Genomic DNA, 17,952 nt, shown 5'->3' with positions numbered 1-17,952 from the left:
ATGACATATTTGACAGTCCCACTGAACATGACATATTCACTCGATTCCAAAAAAACTATGACCTGATGGGTGACGTAAAATCTAAAACAAAAACAAAGAAATCCAAAAAAAAATCTTCACAACAACACAATTTTCTGCACTTCCATTGAACACACAAATGTTTGTTTTGGTCATGATACACGTTTGCAGTACAGCTGCTTTTCTACCAGTCCCTATCACATAGCTTGTAGTTCCATATCACATCTCCTCTCCTCTCTCTGGTCCCGGTAGATACTGCTCTCTCGCCCTAAAACCCAAGTGGACACTACGAGTTATCAAATTACACAACAAAATCTTTTATTTTTTTGTTCTTGAATCATCTTTGTACAGGGCTAAATGAAACGATCCCAGAGGTTATTTAGAAGGTAGTTTGTGGAAAGCGTCTCTTTGTACTAGTTAAAGTCACAGAAGGCTGACCAAAGAGTCTGGTGGCTTCTGTCTAAGCTATTGGCCATTGATAGTGTTGGCTTTGGTTTCTAGCTGTTGTCTGTGACTGTTTGCAGGTAGACAAAGCTTTAGAAGAAGGAGGTAAAAGAGAACAGCAGAAGAATATGCAGAAATGCATTTTTTTCCCCGTATTGGTTGGTGCTTACACAAACAGTTACGTTTTTCAAACTTAATATCAAGTTAATTACTTTTCATCACAAACAGATACAGACTGGAAAGCCTACTCTTTTTGACAGCTGCAACAGTCTTGATACCGTGCTTCTGTTACCGTTGGGAAATAGGAAATGGCATTTACAGTTGGTGGTGCCAGAAATCAAATTACAAAAAGTAGAACGCAACAAGAAAGGAAAATACATTTTTTTGTGTTTTTTTAGCAACATACAGGCAGTGACACTAATTTCTGATACTACTCATGTGCAAATGATGGACAGAGCAACAACGTTTGAATTGAACCAGCAATTGTTTCTAACATCAACAACTACTGTGAGGGTTTTTGATATTCACAAAATTCAACATCTTTTTTTGGCAGTATATAAGAGGCCGTTAGCTTTCTACAGCACGGGTTTCAAGACTCGTGTTTTTGTCGTTATCCGTCCATGAGCCTCTGTGTGTGTCGGTGTGTATGTAGTGGCCAAGCCATCTTAATGAAACAAGTCTGGAAGTCCTTTTAAAAACCAGACATCTCATGCCTGTCATGTTCAGTCAGGGATCCCAAAGGGCTGCAACAAAGAGTTCCTTTGGGCCTCGTCTTCCGGATGCATGCTCAATAAATACTCCAGTCCGCGGGTCGGGAAGGAGGAGAGTCAGCTGTGGTCTGATCTGTTTGGTTCTGGGTGAGGAGTGGTTCTGGTATTAGCAGGTTCTAGGAGGGCAGCCTGTGAGGAAACAGGTTGGAGGACAGTGTGACGGAGGTGGAGGGAGGGGCCTGTAGTAGTGGGAGGGACTCCAGTAGTCACTCCAGGTCATCTGATAGGTTGCCCTCCTCCAGCTCCCGGTCGTCGTCCAGCTCTGGGCTGTGGTTGGCTGTCGTCACCAGCGACATCGGACAGTCATTGTCGTCCATGTTCAACGGCTCCTCCTTGACGTGGATCGCTGACCTGTAAAGGAATGGATGAAATATGTTGTTCATTATTTTATACATAAAGACATACGATAGTGCAGGAAACTGTTACATGTCCACCAGTGTGCCTTAGTCCCATAGTCCACCCAGGTAGAACCTACTGTCGTACAGTGGTGAATGTGTGAACTCCCATACAATTAAACACAAATTCAAATGAGTGCCACAAGCCCTGATTTCCCCCATGCACTACCAAGGTGTTGGAGCACACAGCTTTGAACTAAACCTGTGTCTCTGTCTGTCTGGTGGTTGGTCAGTGAGGTGCAGACGGGGGTCTACAGTGGTGGTGAAGTCCGAGAGATCCTCTTATGAATATCTGAGTTGTTCGCGTATAAGGCTCTAGGGAATCAACCCTTCACCCTGGGTCACATATTTTATCACGCTGCTATTTGTTAAAGGTAATTAGAAAGATTGTGAGGGAGAAGCCCCTCAGCACAATTAACACGGGATGGAACCAGACAAAACAACTAAGAAATCACTCAAATAGCCTCCCTCTTCTACAGAATGTATACTAGACATTCCATATTAATAAACATAAGGTATATTCATCTTTTTCAGAGAAAACATTCATAGAATTTGATGACAATAACGGACATCAGCCTGAATTACGTTGCTAAACAGCATGTAACAACAACCATAGTATTTGTGAAAGGATAGTTCAACATGAAACATCACTTCCAGTCTTAAGCAATTGCATCAACATTTTTATGACCAAAATGTGACAACGGTTTATACTCAGACTTGGTTGGCCATCAAGAGTTCACTGATGGCACCTTTGTTGACTTAAAATATATCTAAAAAAAACAAAAACAAAAAAACACACTGCATACTAAATAATGGAGAATTTCTCACCCCCTCTAGTCCCCTCGGAGCAAAGGGGAGTCAAGTTTACTTTAACCTGTTAATAGAAAGTGCAATGCGTCGTTAATATGCAGAGGGGCGTGTCGCTCCTCCAGAGGGAAAAACCTGCAGCTCGTCTCCGACCATTAATCAGCTTCACCTCGGCAGTTCAGTCGGACATACATGATACATGTTTTGAACTCTAAATGAATGAATATCTTTAGCCACTGTCAATAAACGCAGTGTGAAAACACTGAAACACAGGTCTGAGTGGGCACATTACCCCCTCCGGAACAACAGAGTGTGAGCGGATGTACGGGGCTACTAACAAGAACAATAATGCTGTCACACACAAACAAGGCTTAACATGATCCGGGGCCCTACTCAGGGAAAGGGTTTGTGGTTGCGATGATAAATCTGACAAAACCTAATTATTTTTGACACGTCGGATGCATCAGGGAATCCCTGTGGACTAAGAGGGAGTGAGAGAGGGGGAGAGAGAGAGAGAGGGAGAGAGAGAGAGAGAGAGAGAGAGAGAGAGCAAGAAAAATCCTTATCAAGTACTCTCTGTATTAGAACATGTCTGGCAGCCATCTCCTGGGTTGCCTTCATCAATGGCAGGAGGAATTTGAAAATAATTTTAAAAGGTACAGATTACTTTAATATTTATAGCAAAATAAATTCATATTCAGATGTGGTAGCTAGAAGGAGAAGCTTTGCCTTTTTAGGATGCTCGGCGGCGTGATGAATATTTCTGTTCCCTTCTCAACCCACACACTCAAGAGGAGAAACCAGAATAAACAGAACTCTCCCCTCTAGAAGAGAGGGATGAAACGATTATCTGGGATTCATTTATATACACTCATTCTAGTTATCTGGTAACACATCTATTGAATTGAATTTGTTGTCGTAAATAAAAACAATGCACAATATTCATAGTCAGAGCTACCATTCTAATCAACAGTCATATGTTTTGATATTTTGATGTTAAGTATTTGATATCTCTCCCAATGAATATTTTTACAAAAAAACATATACAGTGCCATCAGAAAGTATTCACACCCCTTGACTTTCCCACATTTTCTTGTGTTACAGCCTGAATTTAAAATGTATTAAATTGGGGCCTCCCGGGTGGCGCAGTGGTCGAGGGCACTGCATCGCAGTGCTAGCTGTGCCACCAGAGACTCTGGGTTTGCACCCAGGCTCTGTCGCAGTCGGCCGCGACCGGGAGGCCCGTGGGCCCAAGCGTCGTCCAGGTCAGGGAGGGTTTGGCCGGTAGGCATATCCTTGTCTCATCGCGCACCAGCAACTCCCGTGGCGGGCCGGGCGCAGTGCATGCTAACCAAGATTGCCAGGTGCACGGTGTTTCCTTCAACACATTTTTGCGGCTGGCCTCCGGGTTGGATGAGTGCTGTGTTAAGAAGTAGTGCGGCTTGGTTTGGCAGTGCAGCATGGCTTTCGACCGTCGTCTCTCCCGAGTCCGTACGGGAGATGTAGCGATGAGATAATTACTAACAATTGGATACCACGAAATTAGGGAGAAAAAGGGGGTAAAAAAAAAAAAAGTAAAAAATGTATTAAATTGAAATGCTGTGTCACTGGCCTACACACAACACACCATCATTTCAAAGTGGAATAATGTTTTTCGAAATTACAAATTAATGAAACATGAAAAGCTGAAATGTCTTCAGTCAAGAAGTATTCAATCCCATTCTTATGGTAAGCCTAAATAAGTTCAGGAGTAAAAATATGTTTAACAAGTCACACAGTAAGTTGCATGGACTAACACTGTGTGCAATAATAGTGTTTAACAAGATTTTTGAATGACTAGTTCATCTTTGTACCCCACACATACAATTATCTGTAAGGTCCCTCAGTCGAGCAGTGAATTTCAAACACAGATTCAACCACAAAGACCAGGGAGGTTTTCCAATGCCTCACAAAGAAGGGCACCTATTGGTAGATGGGTAAAACAAGAAGAAGCAGACATTGAATATCCCTTTGATAATGGCGAAGTTATAAATCACACGTTGGATGGTGTAACAATGAACCCAGTCACTACAAATATACAGGCATCCATCCTAACTTAGTTGTCGGAGGAAGGAAACAACTCAGGGATTTCGCCAATGGTGACCGTAAAACAGTTACATAGTTTAAAGCCCGTGACATGAGAAAACTGAGGATGAATCAACAACATTGTAGTCACTCCACAATACTAACCTAAATGACAGAGTGAAAAGAAGGAAGCCTGAACAGAATAACAATATTCCTAAACATGCATCCTGTTTGCAATAAGACACGAAAGTAAAACTGCAACAAAATGTGGCAAAGAAATAGACTTTATGACCTGAATACGAAGAATTCTGTTTGAGGAAAATCCAACACAACACATCACTGAGAACCACTCTTCATTCACAAGCATGGTGGTGGCTGCATCATGTTATGGATATGCTTGTCATCGGCAAGAACTAGGGAGTTTTTTAGGATAAAAAGAAACGACAGGGAAAATTTTCTTCCACTTTGACAATACAGAGTATTCTGTGTAGATCGTTGACAAAAAACTGACAATGAAGTTCATTTTAATCCCACCTGGTAACACAACAAAATGTGGAAAAAGTCAGCGGGGTGTGAATACTTCCTGAAATACATTCAACTCCTTGGTGATCTCCCTCCAGCTTTCTAATAAATCATTTTGTGTTTAACATGTTGCAACAAACATGCTACATTGGCGATATTAATCCCAATTGGAGACGCACGGGCCAGGACCAGACGGTGGTCAGTAGCACAGCCATTAGACACCCACAGCACAACCCTTGCCCCTCATCGTCACAGGCATAGCTCACAGCTTTCCCTTGCATCCATTATAAACCACTCGCATGCTTGTGTGGTTGGAGAATGAATAAAAGAAAGGAGAAAAAGTATTAGTCCTCGTTGTGGCTTTACACTGTATTAGAGAGCCATTGGGTGAGTCATTCAGTCGTTAATTGCTAGCTGGCTTTATGACGTCTGGACTAAATGCCTAGGCTCTGTGTCTGATAAATACCAGCTATGTGTGTGCGCGTGACGTTCATGTGTGTGTGTGTGTTGTGTGTGTGTGTGTGTTGTGTGTGTGTGTGTGTGTGTGTGTGTGTGTGTGTGTGTGTGTGTGTTGTGTGTGTCTGTGGTTCATAAGTGCATCTTGGACAGAGACTCATCACCATCATTTTATGATCCCTGGTAATCCCGCTCTGCATGAGGCACGGCAGGGACGCAAATAACATCATTAGCTATGTGTCGTAAGTTAGTGAGGGGCGGGGGCACGATCAGAGGGCAGAGTGACACACATGATAGCATCTGAACATGGATTATTTATGGTTATCAAGGAGTGTGGAGGGTTATAAAGTACATACAACATCTTAATGGCCTTAGATAATAACGCAACATAAAAAAAACAAATCTCTTTTATTCAAAGTGAAACTGTTTTTACTTTAGCAGCACCCTAATGTACTGTGATTCTAGCTAGCACACCTAGTTCCTGTCTTCTTTAGTATTTTCCTCTAAAGCATACCCTGGAGGGCACACACACACATAAATGGTAACATGCCTGGAGCTATCTGAGTCGCTGTTTGGCTGATAGCATTAACCTCTAGCAGTGTGTGTGTGTGTGTGTGTGTGTGGGGGGGGGGGTTGTCTAATTGTTCGATTCACTCGGTTTGTGAAGTTTCCCCGCTCTCTCCTGAGGACCGTCTGGTATGTACTCTTTAGTTAGTTTTACTCTCCCTTCATTATCAAGTGCAGGCCATAGAGAGCCCACTCATAAAAACACATTTCGTCCACTTTGAGGATGTTGCGGCCGTGTAAAGGTCGGAGAGCGGTCGTGGCGGCAGCCTCCACAGCAGCCCCTCACACTGAGGCGAAGTCGTCTGAGAGACAGAGTCTCCTGTTCTGTCCGTAATTAAAAGTTCAACAACGTGGGGGAAGTGGATACACAGGGATCCTGTCCCTCTTACTCTGGCCCATTTCCCAAAGGAATAAACACATCCAAACAAATTAATGTGTGGGTTAGGCCAGTTCCTCTCAGAACAGCCAGTCCCCTTCTTAGATACTGAACTGGCTTAATTCCCAGTGCTACTCCAGAGATGGCTAGCAAGTTAGCTACTGTGGCTGGGCTTGCATCGTTGATTTCAAATGGGGGGGGGGAGTAAGGAAGTGTGTGGGGGATGGAGGAAGTACTGGCTAAACATACAGCGCCCCTGTTGCTCCATTTCCTATCTTTGGCGGGGTAAACATGGACTCCAGTGACACGTGTGACATCACTGCTTAAAGGGAGAGCACATTTGTAACATACACATTCCTGAAATCCACACGACATCCATTTTTAACGGCCCTCTCTCTGGGCTCCATTAAAAAAGATAGAGAAGGCAACGATTTTAAAGTAATTAATGACACAGTTAGCTGCTAAATATTAATATGGACGGTCTTGAATAAAATATGACTTCTAAACCCCTACAATACAGACATTGGAGTAATTCAAACCAAATGTGTAATTATCATCCTTTTATAGGTTATAACTGAAAGCCATGTATGTAAACCTCACCTCAGGTGTGGCACAATGTGTCATTGAAATTAAGATGTCTTTGAACCGCCAAACTATGCTGGTGATTTAGTACTAAAATCAAATTGGCCCCCAAAAACCTCCCACTATGTTATAATCTAGTAAAGACTTTTAACAAGCTACGATGCTAACAAAAGACAGCTATGGGGAGAGTGGGGATCCACTGTTGCTACTGTATCATCTGGTACATGGAACAGAGGGGGAGGTCTGTTACCAACTCTCTGTGTTACAGTGAACACACTGAGGTAGGTGTGTGTGTGTGTGTGTGTGTGTGTGTGTGTGTGTGTGTGTGTGTGTGTGTGTGTGTGTGTGTGTGTGTGTGTGTGTGTGTGTGTGTGTGTGTGTGTGTGTGTGTGTGTGTGTGTGTGTGTGTGTGTGCGTGCGTGAATCGCCACCAACGAGAAGCCACTGAGTGCTACTTACATGTGTGCCTGTGGGGAGTATCCTCCGGGGCTGCTGTGGCCGTTGGTGTCCAGGTGATCCAGCGATCCGTTCAAGTCGTCGTGACTGGACTGGAGCAGGTTGGGGGGGCTGCTACCCATCATTCCTGGGGGGCTGCCACCCATCAATCCATGGGGGCTCCCGCCCATGAATCCATGTGGGCTACCACCCATCAATCCATGGGGGCTACCGCCGAGCATACCAGGGGGGCTCCCGCCCATTAAACCATGAGGACTGCCTCCCATCAAACCAGACGAACTGCTGTTCATCAGACCAGGGTTCCCCAGTAGAGGCAGGGAGGTCTCAGCCAGCGCCGCCTGGGAGGGAGGGAGGAAGGGAGAGGGGGAGAGGAAGGGGTAGAGAAGAGGGAGGAAGAGGGTGTGAGAGAGAAGGAGGGATGTTGATGGAGAGAGGGGAGGGAGTGAGAGATGGAGAGAGTGAAGGGAGAGAAAGGAAGAGAGAGAGAGAGAGAGAGAGAGAGAGAGAGAGAGAGAGGGGGGGTTAGAGACAACTGGGTATTCATATTACAGGCCACCATGAAGATAAACCTCACACTTGAAAGAAAATTCCATCCAAAAACTATCTTTTGGCATTTGTTTCAATAGTCCATTGTTGATATTGTCCCAAAATGTTTTGCATGTCAGCAATCAACGTTCAAGATATATAACTTTTAATATACAGATAATACGAGTGAAGACTTTTGACAAGCTATTAGGCTAACAACTGGATGTTTATTAGAGGATTTATATTACTAATGATTGGATAGTTTTCACTGATGGTTTATTCGACTCAATATAACTCCACACAATGAAAGATTTTAATGTCGCTGATATCACCATCTTTCGATGACTATTAAACAGACCAAAAAAATGATATAGAACTCCTGACACTTTTGCCTCCTGCGCATTAAAGTTATATTTGTGATTAAAATGTAACGTTTTTGCCATGAGCACCTTGCTGGCTGGCCAACAGCATTGAAGCCAAATCATTTATGACAGCTTGGATAAATATGAATGCAAATGCTATCAATCTGAGCCTGTAGTCAAGCTGAGAGAGAGAAAGAGCTGGTTCTGCTCTAGCCACAGGGTGGCCTCCATTCTCACTGATATCAACCAGACAGATGGAGAGGGAGGGAGAGAGAGGAGAGGGAGGAGAGCGAGAGAGGGAGGAAAGAGAGACCCTCCACTCAACTTTAGCCACTTTCGTTCTGCCTCTCCCTTGCTGACTAATGAACATACAATACAGGAGGCCGAGGTCTTAAGAACTACTTCCATTTAGCCACACAGAAACCACACACATAGACAGCTGTAGGCTATAGCACCCACGATACAATGGAGGGGAATCAGTCACATTTTGTCTAGCGTACACGATCTGACAGAGCAACCGCAGCTTAATGCTGGGTGTTTACCTGTAAGCTGGCGTTTAAAGCAGCTCCATAGCCCAGGCTGGAGGGAAGGTTCTTCACAAGCGTCGGGCTTCTACACCAGGAAACACAAATACACAAAACATTTTGAAATAAACATTCTTACAAAATGGCATATTGCAACATATAGTTTTTTTTTATATCTAATTCTAATATCATTGTATATTAAACAGTGAAACATTCAAGTGGTGTAACATTTAAAATACGTATTTCTCCTCATAGCTGTGACATTTAATCACATTAGAATGATCGGCAGCCTTTGAACATACACCATATACTGTATTACAGGGCTATTTTGAAATGGCTGATTATTAGTGGTAATACGGTACAGGCCCTAGGACTAGGTGGGGAGTTAGAGTGACAGCTCTGCTCTAACGTACCCTGTTATCTTCTGAGACCTGCGTTTCTGGTACTCCATCTCATCCACCGTCCACACGGCCCCCTTCACGTTCTCCACGCGCACAAAGCACTTGTGCAGACTGAGGTTGTGGCGAACGGCGTTCTACAGATGAAAAAAAAAAACAGAGAAAGGTCACGGAAAGAGTCATTTTAATTTTTTATTTTTTTATTATCCACCTATGAAAGGGAGCAAAAAAAAAAAACGAAGCGAAATTGATTTTTTTTGTTGAAATTCTTAACGTTCACGCACCATTGATTTAATTAGTAAAAGTGAGCGAGTACGAATGCACTTACAAGTCACACACAGTACATATCAATCAGTGTAAGTAGGCTGAGAGGAAGTAATCAGCATAGCGAATGGTGACAGAAGTGGTAATGCTGTGGTGGAGATGGTGATGTCAGTAGCAAGCAGCAGCCCTCAACCCTCTGCTCTAGTCTTCATGGCAGTATCTTTAGAAGATGACAGTAGCAGAGATTTGAGGCACTTCCCATCCCGGTGGCTAACGGCTAACCCCGGTGACAATATGAGGTGTTGGGGATAAGAGGAGGGGGAGGGTTGGTGTGAAGGGTATGACTCGTGTGTGTGTGTGTGTGTGTGTGTGTGTGTGTGTGTGTGTGTGTGTGTGTGTGTGTGTGTGTGTGTGTGTGTGTGTGTGTGTGTGTGTGTGTGTGTGTGTGTGTGAGGAGGTTTTGTGGTAGGCTGACAAGGACGTGTACTATATCGAAATAGTCTGTACACGCGGTCAAGATAGGAGTCAAATGAATGATCAGATCTTGACACCTTTTTGTTGTAACATTGTCACAAACGTTGCAAAAACGTTGCTATCAAAATGACCTGAGATATCCATGCATTAATGCATGTCCATGCAAACACTAAATACATGCAAAAAAGAAAATCAACAAAAGAAATACAATATTCTTCCCCGACCTTCCAGATAAATCCAAATTCAAACATGCATCAAAAAGCCTACAAATAATAACCTTTGCTTTAATATCGCCTGCTTTCACATGCATATTTTCCCCAACGAGGTATACAGTTTTTTCCCTTTAAGAAACGAGATTCTCTAAAAGAAAAAAGAAAAAACATAAGAAGATCTTCGCATCTGACCTGAAAATCCCAGGATTTGATTGATCTTAATGCCCATGGCTCTGAATATGATCAGTTTAATATTAATGAGATAATGAGCAGTTTTATTATGCATGCTATACAGTTAGAACTAATAAGCTGCTGGGGAGCGAGGAGCTGAGCAGAGAGGAGGCAGGATCCTCCAGTCTCAGAGCTCATGAGACCAAGCTCAGATATTAAATCACCTTTTATTTTTTTCTGCTCAGTTAATCACATGACACGCCCATCACAGAACATCCCTCTAACGCCTTACAAAGGAAATGTGGGAGCTCAAAATGTAAATGTATCACCTAGGTTATTGTGAAAGAGAGAGGGACTGAGATATTTCTAATGGCCATTTTGCACACTTCTCTATATCACAACTGGGCCTTCCAAAAGAAGTGTAATGTGTGTGTGTGTCAGAGAGAGAGAGAGAGAGAGAGAGAGAGAGAGAGAGAGAGAGAGAGAGAGAGAGAGAGAGAGAGAGAGAGAGAGAGAGTAAGAGAGAGTGTAATGTGTGTCAGAGAGAGAGAGAGTGTAATGTGTGTGTGTGTCAGAGAGAGAGAGAGAGAGAGAGTGTAATGTGTGTGTGTGTCAGAGAGAGAGAGAGAGAGAGAGAGAGTATGTGTAATGTGTGTGTGTGTCAGAGAGAGAGAGAGAGAGAGAGAGAGAGAGAGAGAGAGAGAGAGAGAGAGAGAGTGTAATGTGTGTGTGTCAGAGAGAGAGAGAGAGTGTGTAATGTATGTAATGTGTGTGAGTGTCAGAGAGAGAGAGTGTGTAATGTGTGTGTGTCAGAGAGAGAGAGAGAGAGAGAGTGCGTAATGTGTGTGTGTGTGTCAGAGAGAGAGAGAGAGTGAGAGAGAGTATGTAATGTGTGTGTGTGTGTCAGAGAGAGAGAGTGTGTAATGTGTGTGTGTGTGTGTGTGTGTGTGTGTGTGTGTGTGTGTGTGTGTGTGTGTGTGTGTGTGTGTGTGTGTGTGTGTGCATGTGTGTCAGAGAGAGAGAGAGAGCGAGTGTGCAAGGTGTGTGCTGGTTAATGACCAGTCAGTGATAAAACAATTGACTAAACAAGTCAAAAAGACACAGTGTGCAGCACACCCTTGTGGATCAGTAATCACACACCGACATCATTTGCATCCCAAATCCACATTAATTCACTTTGCTAAACCCAGTGCTCTGATATGCTTTGCATGCTGATGAGAGGTGGATATATTCTGATCACCCCCACCCTCTCCTTGTCCTGAGTATCCACAATGGCCACTGGCTCTTACTGGCGAACTAATTATGCTGAAGGTGGTTGAGAATAAAAGCCTGATACATGTAGTGTTGGGTTAGAGGGAGGGAATATACTTATCAGCAACACACACTCACTTCCCCCAAAACAGACGCATCAAGAAGACAATTTTAACTGTGCAGGAGAGGCAGGCAAGGAAAGTTGTTTAGGACAGAGATACAAATGAGTCCTTTTGTCCTGGTAAATAAAGTGCATTCTCTCCTTGACAGGCTAATTCTCAATTTGGGTCTCATTTAGTTTCGGCTGAACGACCATAAACCCACAGTCGGACACGCGGCCGCCAGCCCGCCACTATGAGCTATGGTGTGTGTATAGGAGCACACGGGCCAGACACTAAACACAAAACCCCCTGCCACAGCCCCAGCCTCCCTAGGCAAACAACCATATTTCAGACTAATTAACCAATGATATGCAAGAGAGGCTGGGTGGGTGTGGGAGGAGGGATGAAGAGAGAGAGGAAGAGAGAGAGAGAGCGAGAAAGATAGAGAAAGAGGAGAGAGAGAAAGAGAGAGAGAGAGAGAGAGAGTGAGGGGGGGGGCAGGAGGAGATGTAATACAGTGCATGGTAACAAAAGGTGCGGATGATTGAGTGGCTGTATTGTAATTAGCGTGCCAGGCCCCACTCCTCATCCACAGCCTCGCCTATTAATTGCGCCAAATTAGAAAACGATATCAGAGGCAGAGTTATTCTTTCACTTGTCATCTGAGAGAAAGAGGTTAGGAAAAATCCAATCTATTCAAGAGGTCAGGTTAAAGAGAGGGGAGTGGGATACTAATCTGTTGGTGTCAAGTAAATAAATGTTCCTCCAAGCTTTCCTTACTGCAGGTATGGCACAAAGAGGTGTCTCTAGATGAGGAGGTAGTGTTCTCTAAGGCTGTAAGAGTAGGTTTAGGGTAGGTACCTTCCAAGTAGCTGCGTTGCGTCTGAAGTAAGCGAACGTGCGGGTGAACCAGCTGTAGATTTCATTAAGCGTTAACTGCATGTCGCCGGACTCCATGATACCCTGAAATGAGACGCCATCAAATAATGGTTTACTAAAACTAGGCGGCATGACACACACTCTCAGAGCTGCCTGCGATTCAAGCAGCAATTCATTGACAGCTAATCAGGCAAAGTTAAAAATAAAAAAAATTCTCCCACTCACCTGCCTTATGAGGGTTGCATAAGTAAATGGCGGTCTGACATCGGCATTCTTATAAAACTCATAGTTTGGGGCGATCTCTGGAAAAATAAATACTGTGTCACCACCTGAAATAATTGGTAAATTTTATTCCTCGTGGTATTGGAATTGGTTTAGGGTTTCATCAAATTAAAAGAGGGAGAGAGAAAGAGAAGAGGGAGGAGAGGGCAGCACACATCAAATCAGCATTTTCCATGTTCCAAAATAGATTTTCCATTAATCTCTCTCATGAGAAATCTTAAACACTAATACCTCCATATCAAATTAGATCAATGTAGATATTTTGTATGAACTTGAATAATGATGCATATTTTATGCTAAACACCACAGAGTAAATATAAACATCCAAGACGGGACTTTTAAAATGCAAAGAGCTTAATACATAGAACATCTAAACGTTCAAACTTAATTGACATTCACGTCGTTTTTTTAACAGCTCAGAAAACATTATGGTCTATTGACATATAGATTGATTATACAGAGGCCTTCTTCCCTATTTAAATCTAACATTCCATACTGGAATAAACCCTGTGTGGCTGTAAAACAACAACTATTAGTGACAATGTGTTGACAGGAGTCCAACACAGTATTCAACTCAATTCAATGAACCCAACTTCATTAATGATCATAACAGTCGGTGACTGGGCTTAGTGTAGAGGGTCTGACCTGAAGACAGTTGCATGGAGTATTTGTCGGAGTGGCGTCTGCGCATGGCGCCCATGCTGGGGACGTTGGCGGCGCTGAGCAGGGAGGGCACCTGGGGCACCTGGGACATGGGCGTCACGGGGGCGCTGGGCGTGGTGGGGGTCTGAGGTACGTTCGGAGGGGACACCGACGGCAGGTTCTTCGACATGGTGACGCTCGATACCAAGTTCAGCTGATTAAGGAGGACAGGAGTGAGGTGACCGAGGGAGTGAGGAAAGGAAGGAGGGGGGGGGGGGGGGAGGAGGGCGAGACAGGGTAGAGTGAAAGAGGGAGAGGAAGAGAGAACATGGGAAAGAGAGCGGGGGAGAGAAAGACAGAGAGAATTAGGATTGAGGGCGAGAATGAGGAAGTAGAGGCAGGAGAGAGAAAGAAAGACGGTTTTACATTAGAAGGGGCTCTCTGACAAATGAGAGTGGATTCTCTCTACAGCTGTGGTTCCACTAATAAGCTGTGTTAGAGGAAGCAACCAATCTCCACTAATTAAAGGATAAAATTGTATCATAAGAATTCTAATTAGAGCACGCTGTTAAAGATGATCTAATGATCAGCCATCCGTGTTATCCCAACCACCATCTCTAGCCCACATAGAGACAACTCTCCGTGTCGTGTGTACTAAACTGTGGTAGGGAGATAGCCAGAGACAGCCACCACCACCTGGTTACAGCTGGCTACAGATGGCCAGGCCACAGCTCAGGCAACCCTGACCATTCCTGGATACAAAACAAAAGCGATACGGCTACTTTCCTCTTTGAAACCCGTGCAGAGTCCGCTAACGCTAACTGAAACCCGTGCAGAGTCTGCTAACGCTAACTGAAACCCGTGCAGAGTCCGCTAACGCTAACTGAAACCCGTGCAGTCTGCTAACGCTAACTGAAACCCGTGCAGAGTCCGCTAATGCTAACTGAAACCCATGCAGAGTCTGCTAACGCTAACTGAAACCCGTGCAGAATCAGCTAATGCTAACTGAAACCCGTGCAGAGCCTGCTAACGCTAACTGAAACCTGTGCAGAGTCCGCTAACGCTAACTGAAACCCGTGCAGAGTCTGCTAACGCTAACTGAAACCGGTGCAGAGTCCGCTAACGCAAACCTGTGCAGAGTCCGCTAACGCTAACTGAAACCCGTGCAGAGTCCGCTAATGCTAACTGAAACCCGTGCAGAGTCTGCTAACGCTAACTGGAACCCGTGCAGCGTCTGCTAACGCTAAATGAAACCCTTGCAGATTCTGCTAACGCTAACTGAACACCGTGCAGAGTCCGCTAACGCTAACTGAAACCCGTGCAGTCCGCTAACGCTAACTGAAACCCTTCACTTATCCACAGAGCTTTTCGCCTTCTTTTTTAATATCTCTTTTTTTTATTTTTACGTTGGGCACATGTGATGTGATTGTAGGGGTTCCAACCAACCCGAGTGGAAATTTCCACCCTGACCTTTGGGTCTCTGTGCTAATTTAGCTGGAATGGAAATGACATCATTACATATTCTACACCAAATTGTCTTAATTGCGAATGGGACGAGTGGAATGCTGGCGAATGTCGTGAACGTGACTGGAGGTCTCTTTGAAAGGGGAGCAGGGTTGTAAAAGAGAGCGTGAGAGGCCTCAATAATAATTTGCGACAGCATGTGTTGATAAATACAGTGAGATGTCAGGTCGGAGAGACTCTGGTGCATCTATGGCTTTCAGCTGATCATTATAGCACCACTTAAAGCTAATGAGCTGATACTGGGAGGTATCTGTCTGGGCTGAGATGACTGGCAGCTAGATAATACTGTAAGGCCTGTACTGACAGCAGTACTTCTGTAGCTCAGTTGGTGTAGTATGGCGAGTGCAACGCCAAGATAGTGGGTTTGATTCCCGGGACCACCCGTTAAAAAAAAAAAATATATATATATATATATGCACGCATGGCTGCAAGGCATATAAATGGCATATATTTATGACATAAATGGAAATGGAAGAACATTCCATAGGACTGCATAGGCTAGCTGTGGCCTTAGTACAAGTTTACTCTACTGCACAGTGGAAAGACTGACGAGTGTAAGTTTCAAAAACATGCACGTCAGCTGATTTTTTTTTTTTTAAAGGTGTAAAATACAAAATGCTAATTCATTATTATCTTCACGTGCTAATTATGTCATTTAATTACGGAATAATAATGACGATGGACAAGTCATATCCATCATTGTCTGAGACAGAAAGGCTTTACTACTTTTGGGAGGAAAGTAGACTAGACTACAGCAACTGTCACTGTAGAACACAGCACAGACAGTAAACTAGCGTGATAATTGAAAAGGAAAATGTATATTGTCATTTCTTTCCCCTACGACAGCTTCCAAAACAGTGTATTTGATGTGTATAATACAGGAATCTCCACATAATTCACAACAGCTCAGGTCAGGTCAAGGCACCAAACTAACCAGGTCTTTGAAGTCTGATCCTACTTAATCCCCAATTCATTCAAAGCATCAGAAACACACACACACACACACACACACACACACACACACACACACACACACACACACACACACACACACACACACACAGTGAACAGTCATTACGTGTTACATGTTCAACACAGGGACCCACAAAGGGTTTGGACACGCTGTCAAACACAGCAAAAATGCACTCCATAATAAATCCTATCAGTGCGCGTGTGTGTGTGTGTGTAATAGCATGTATATTATAGTGTTAAGATTCCGTCTTCTTTTTCCCCCCTCCTCTCCCCCCCACCAGGTACGGCAACAAGCGTAACATGTTTGCAGGCATACAATCCGAGTATTTGCAAAATGGAATTTATTAAAGCCCTAACTGAGTGGGAGAGCGAATGAGAGGCAGGGATGAGCACTTTGCCACCTCTCTGCTCATCTGAATATATATATTCAAGGTTGGGTCTGGGAGAGAGAGAGAGAAAAAAACCTCATTATTCTGGGCCTTGCAGCCTTGGTAACTTTTCATCCATCCATGGCATGGCCAAAAGGTAACATTTAATGGAGTGCCATTCAGAGAGTAAATGGGGTCATATAATAGACAGTGCGCCCAGCGCGAGGAACACCTTGTGTTGGGCTACTGATAGCTGTTAAGGGTTGCAGTGATGAACCAACAGGACTCATTTCAGCAGCCGGCAATACATTCACACTATTAATATTTATCAAATATGTGGGCTGTTTCAACCCCAGCCATGTTCGGGGTGTAAACCCATGCTATGATATCTATTACCCATCTCCTATTGCGGTGGATGCAACACCCCCCCCCCCGCATATAACATGTGTTATCCACATGTAGTCATTTTCATATGCCAAAATCTACAGTATAACTATGCTCCGCTCTAGTTCTACAAAAAGGGGGAGCCTTAAAACTGAAGCTGGAGAGAGTTTGCTCATTTAACGATCTCTGTACGAATTACGCATCATCAAATGCAATTAGCAGTTATTTCATGTGCGGTTTATGTAATGCAATACTTCATTAACATTATTCATTCATATGCAGTCTTGGATTACAGTCCTGAACATTCTTTATTAGACTAGATGTAACCAGGCTGCCGGAGTTTTGAAGATAATTTTTTTTTTTTAAAGGAAAAAAGTGATTGAATAATAAATTGGAGGAAAGCAGATGATTCCTGACGGGTTTGCAGGATAATTATTCTATCTTGTGATTCTACTGTATTCAATGGAGCATTATTCCATTGAAATGAGGCACTTACTAAGCAGCAGCAACCTACTAACAATGTTTCTGCTCTCTCATTTTTTTTAAACTGCTTTAAAATTGAGGCAAATAATACTAACAAAAATGATGCATTGTTTTTGCACATGTAATATAGTTTTTTGGGGTTTATCATTGAAATACATTTGTATCGTGAGTGTATCCATATTCAATGCAAATATATACTAAAGTGAAATAGTGTCAAATAGATATTTGCCAATTTTAGCCGATATTTGTAGGATTCTGTATCCATTTTAGGCCTATCTTATTGCATACTTATTACTGGGCTATTTCATTGCTCATCATCTTTACCAGTACAGCTATCATTTGAGGTGTTTGTTGTCCAAATGAAACGTATTTTCATTTCTCTCACTCTACTCTAAGTGCTGCTTTGGACTGTGGCGCTAAGCAGCTATTGCGCTGCAAACAGGTTGTTTTGACCATTATATCTATCACAATGAAATGGCCCAGCGTTTTGGCAAAGGACTCAAGCCTGTGATTTAATACACTCCTGGCTCTATTGTCCTCTCTGTCATAGACTGAGATGTATCTGATGGGAGAGGTGTAACCTGGTATTGCCTTTCCATCCCACTATCATCCCCCTATCCCTCCGTCCATTTTAACTGCTGACTGGTTAAACTGTTTCATTTCATCTGCTGGGGCTCAT

The 17,952-nt window shown here is 43.5% G+C and overlaps 1 protein-coding gene across 7 annotated transcripts in view; it reads right to left on the bottom strand.

Moving 5' to 3' along the window:
* Window positions 1–820: 820 nt before the first annotated feature.
* LOC135514769 (forkhead box protein P2-like) overlaps window positions 821–17,952 on the bottom strand; it is a 114,408-nt gene continuing 97,276 nt past the window's right edge. For 4 of the 7 annotated variants that reach the window (XM_064938340.1, XM_064938341.1, XM_064938344.1 and 1 more), the window contains 7 exons: window positions 13,546–13,756; window positions 12,844–12,947; window positions 12,601–12,702; window positions 9,282–9,403; window positions 8,887–8,956; window positions 7,461–7,795; window positions 821–1,583 (listed from right to left, as the gene is read on the bottom strand). In XM_064938340.1, the coding sequence (XP_064794412.1) occupies window positions 1,439–1,583; window positions 7,461–7,795; window positions 8,887–8,956; window positions 9,282–9,403; window positions 12,601–12,702; window positions 12,844–12,947; window positions 13,546–13,756 (1,089 nt within the window). In that variant the 3' untranslated portion in view covers window positions 821–1,438. The remainder of the gene's footprint in view (window positions 1,584–7,460; window positions 7,796–8,886; window positions 8,957–9,281; window positions 9,404–12,600; window positions 12,703–12,843; window positions 12,948–13,545; window positions 13,757–17,952) is intronic. The other 3 variants (XM_064938342.1, XM_064938343.1, XM_064938346.1) reach the window with 1 other exon arrangement.

The sequence above is a fragment of the Oncorhynchus masou genome, chromosome 26, assembly GCF_036934945.1.
Source record: "Oncorhynchus masou masou isolate Uvic2021 chromosome 26, UVic_Omas_1.1, whole genome shotgun sequence".
NCBI lineage: Eukaryota > Metazoa > Chordata > Actinopteri > Salmoniformes > Salmonidae > Oncorhynchus > Oncorhynchus masou.
The sequence above is the reverse complement of the archived record's forward strand: the minus strand, read 5'-3'. Positions and strand labels throughout refer to the sequence as shown.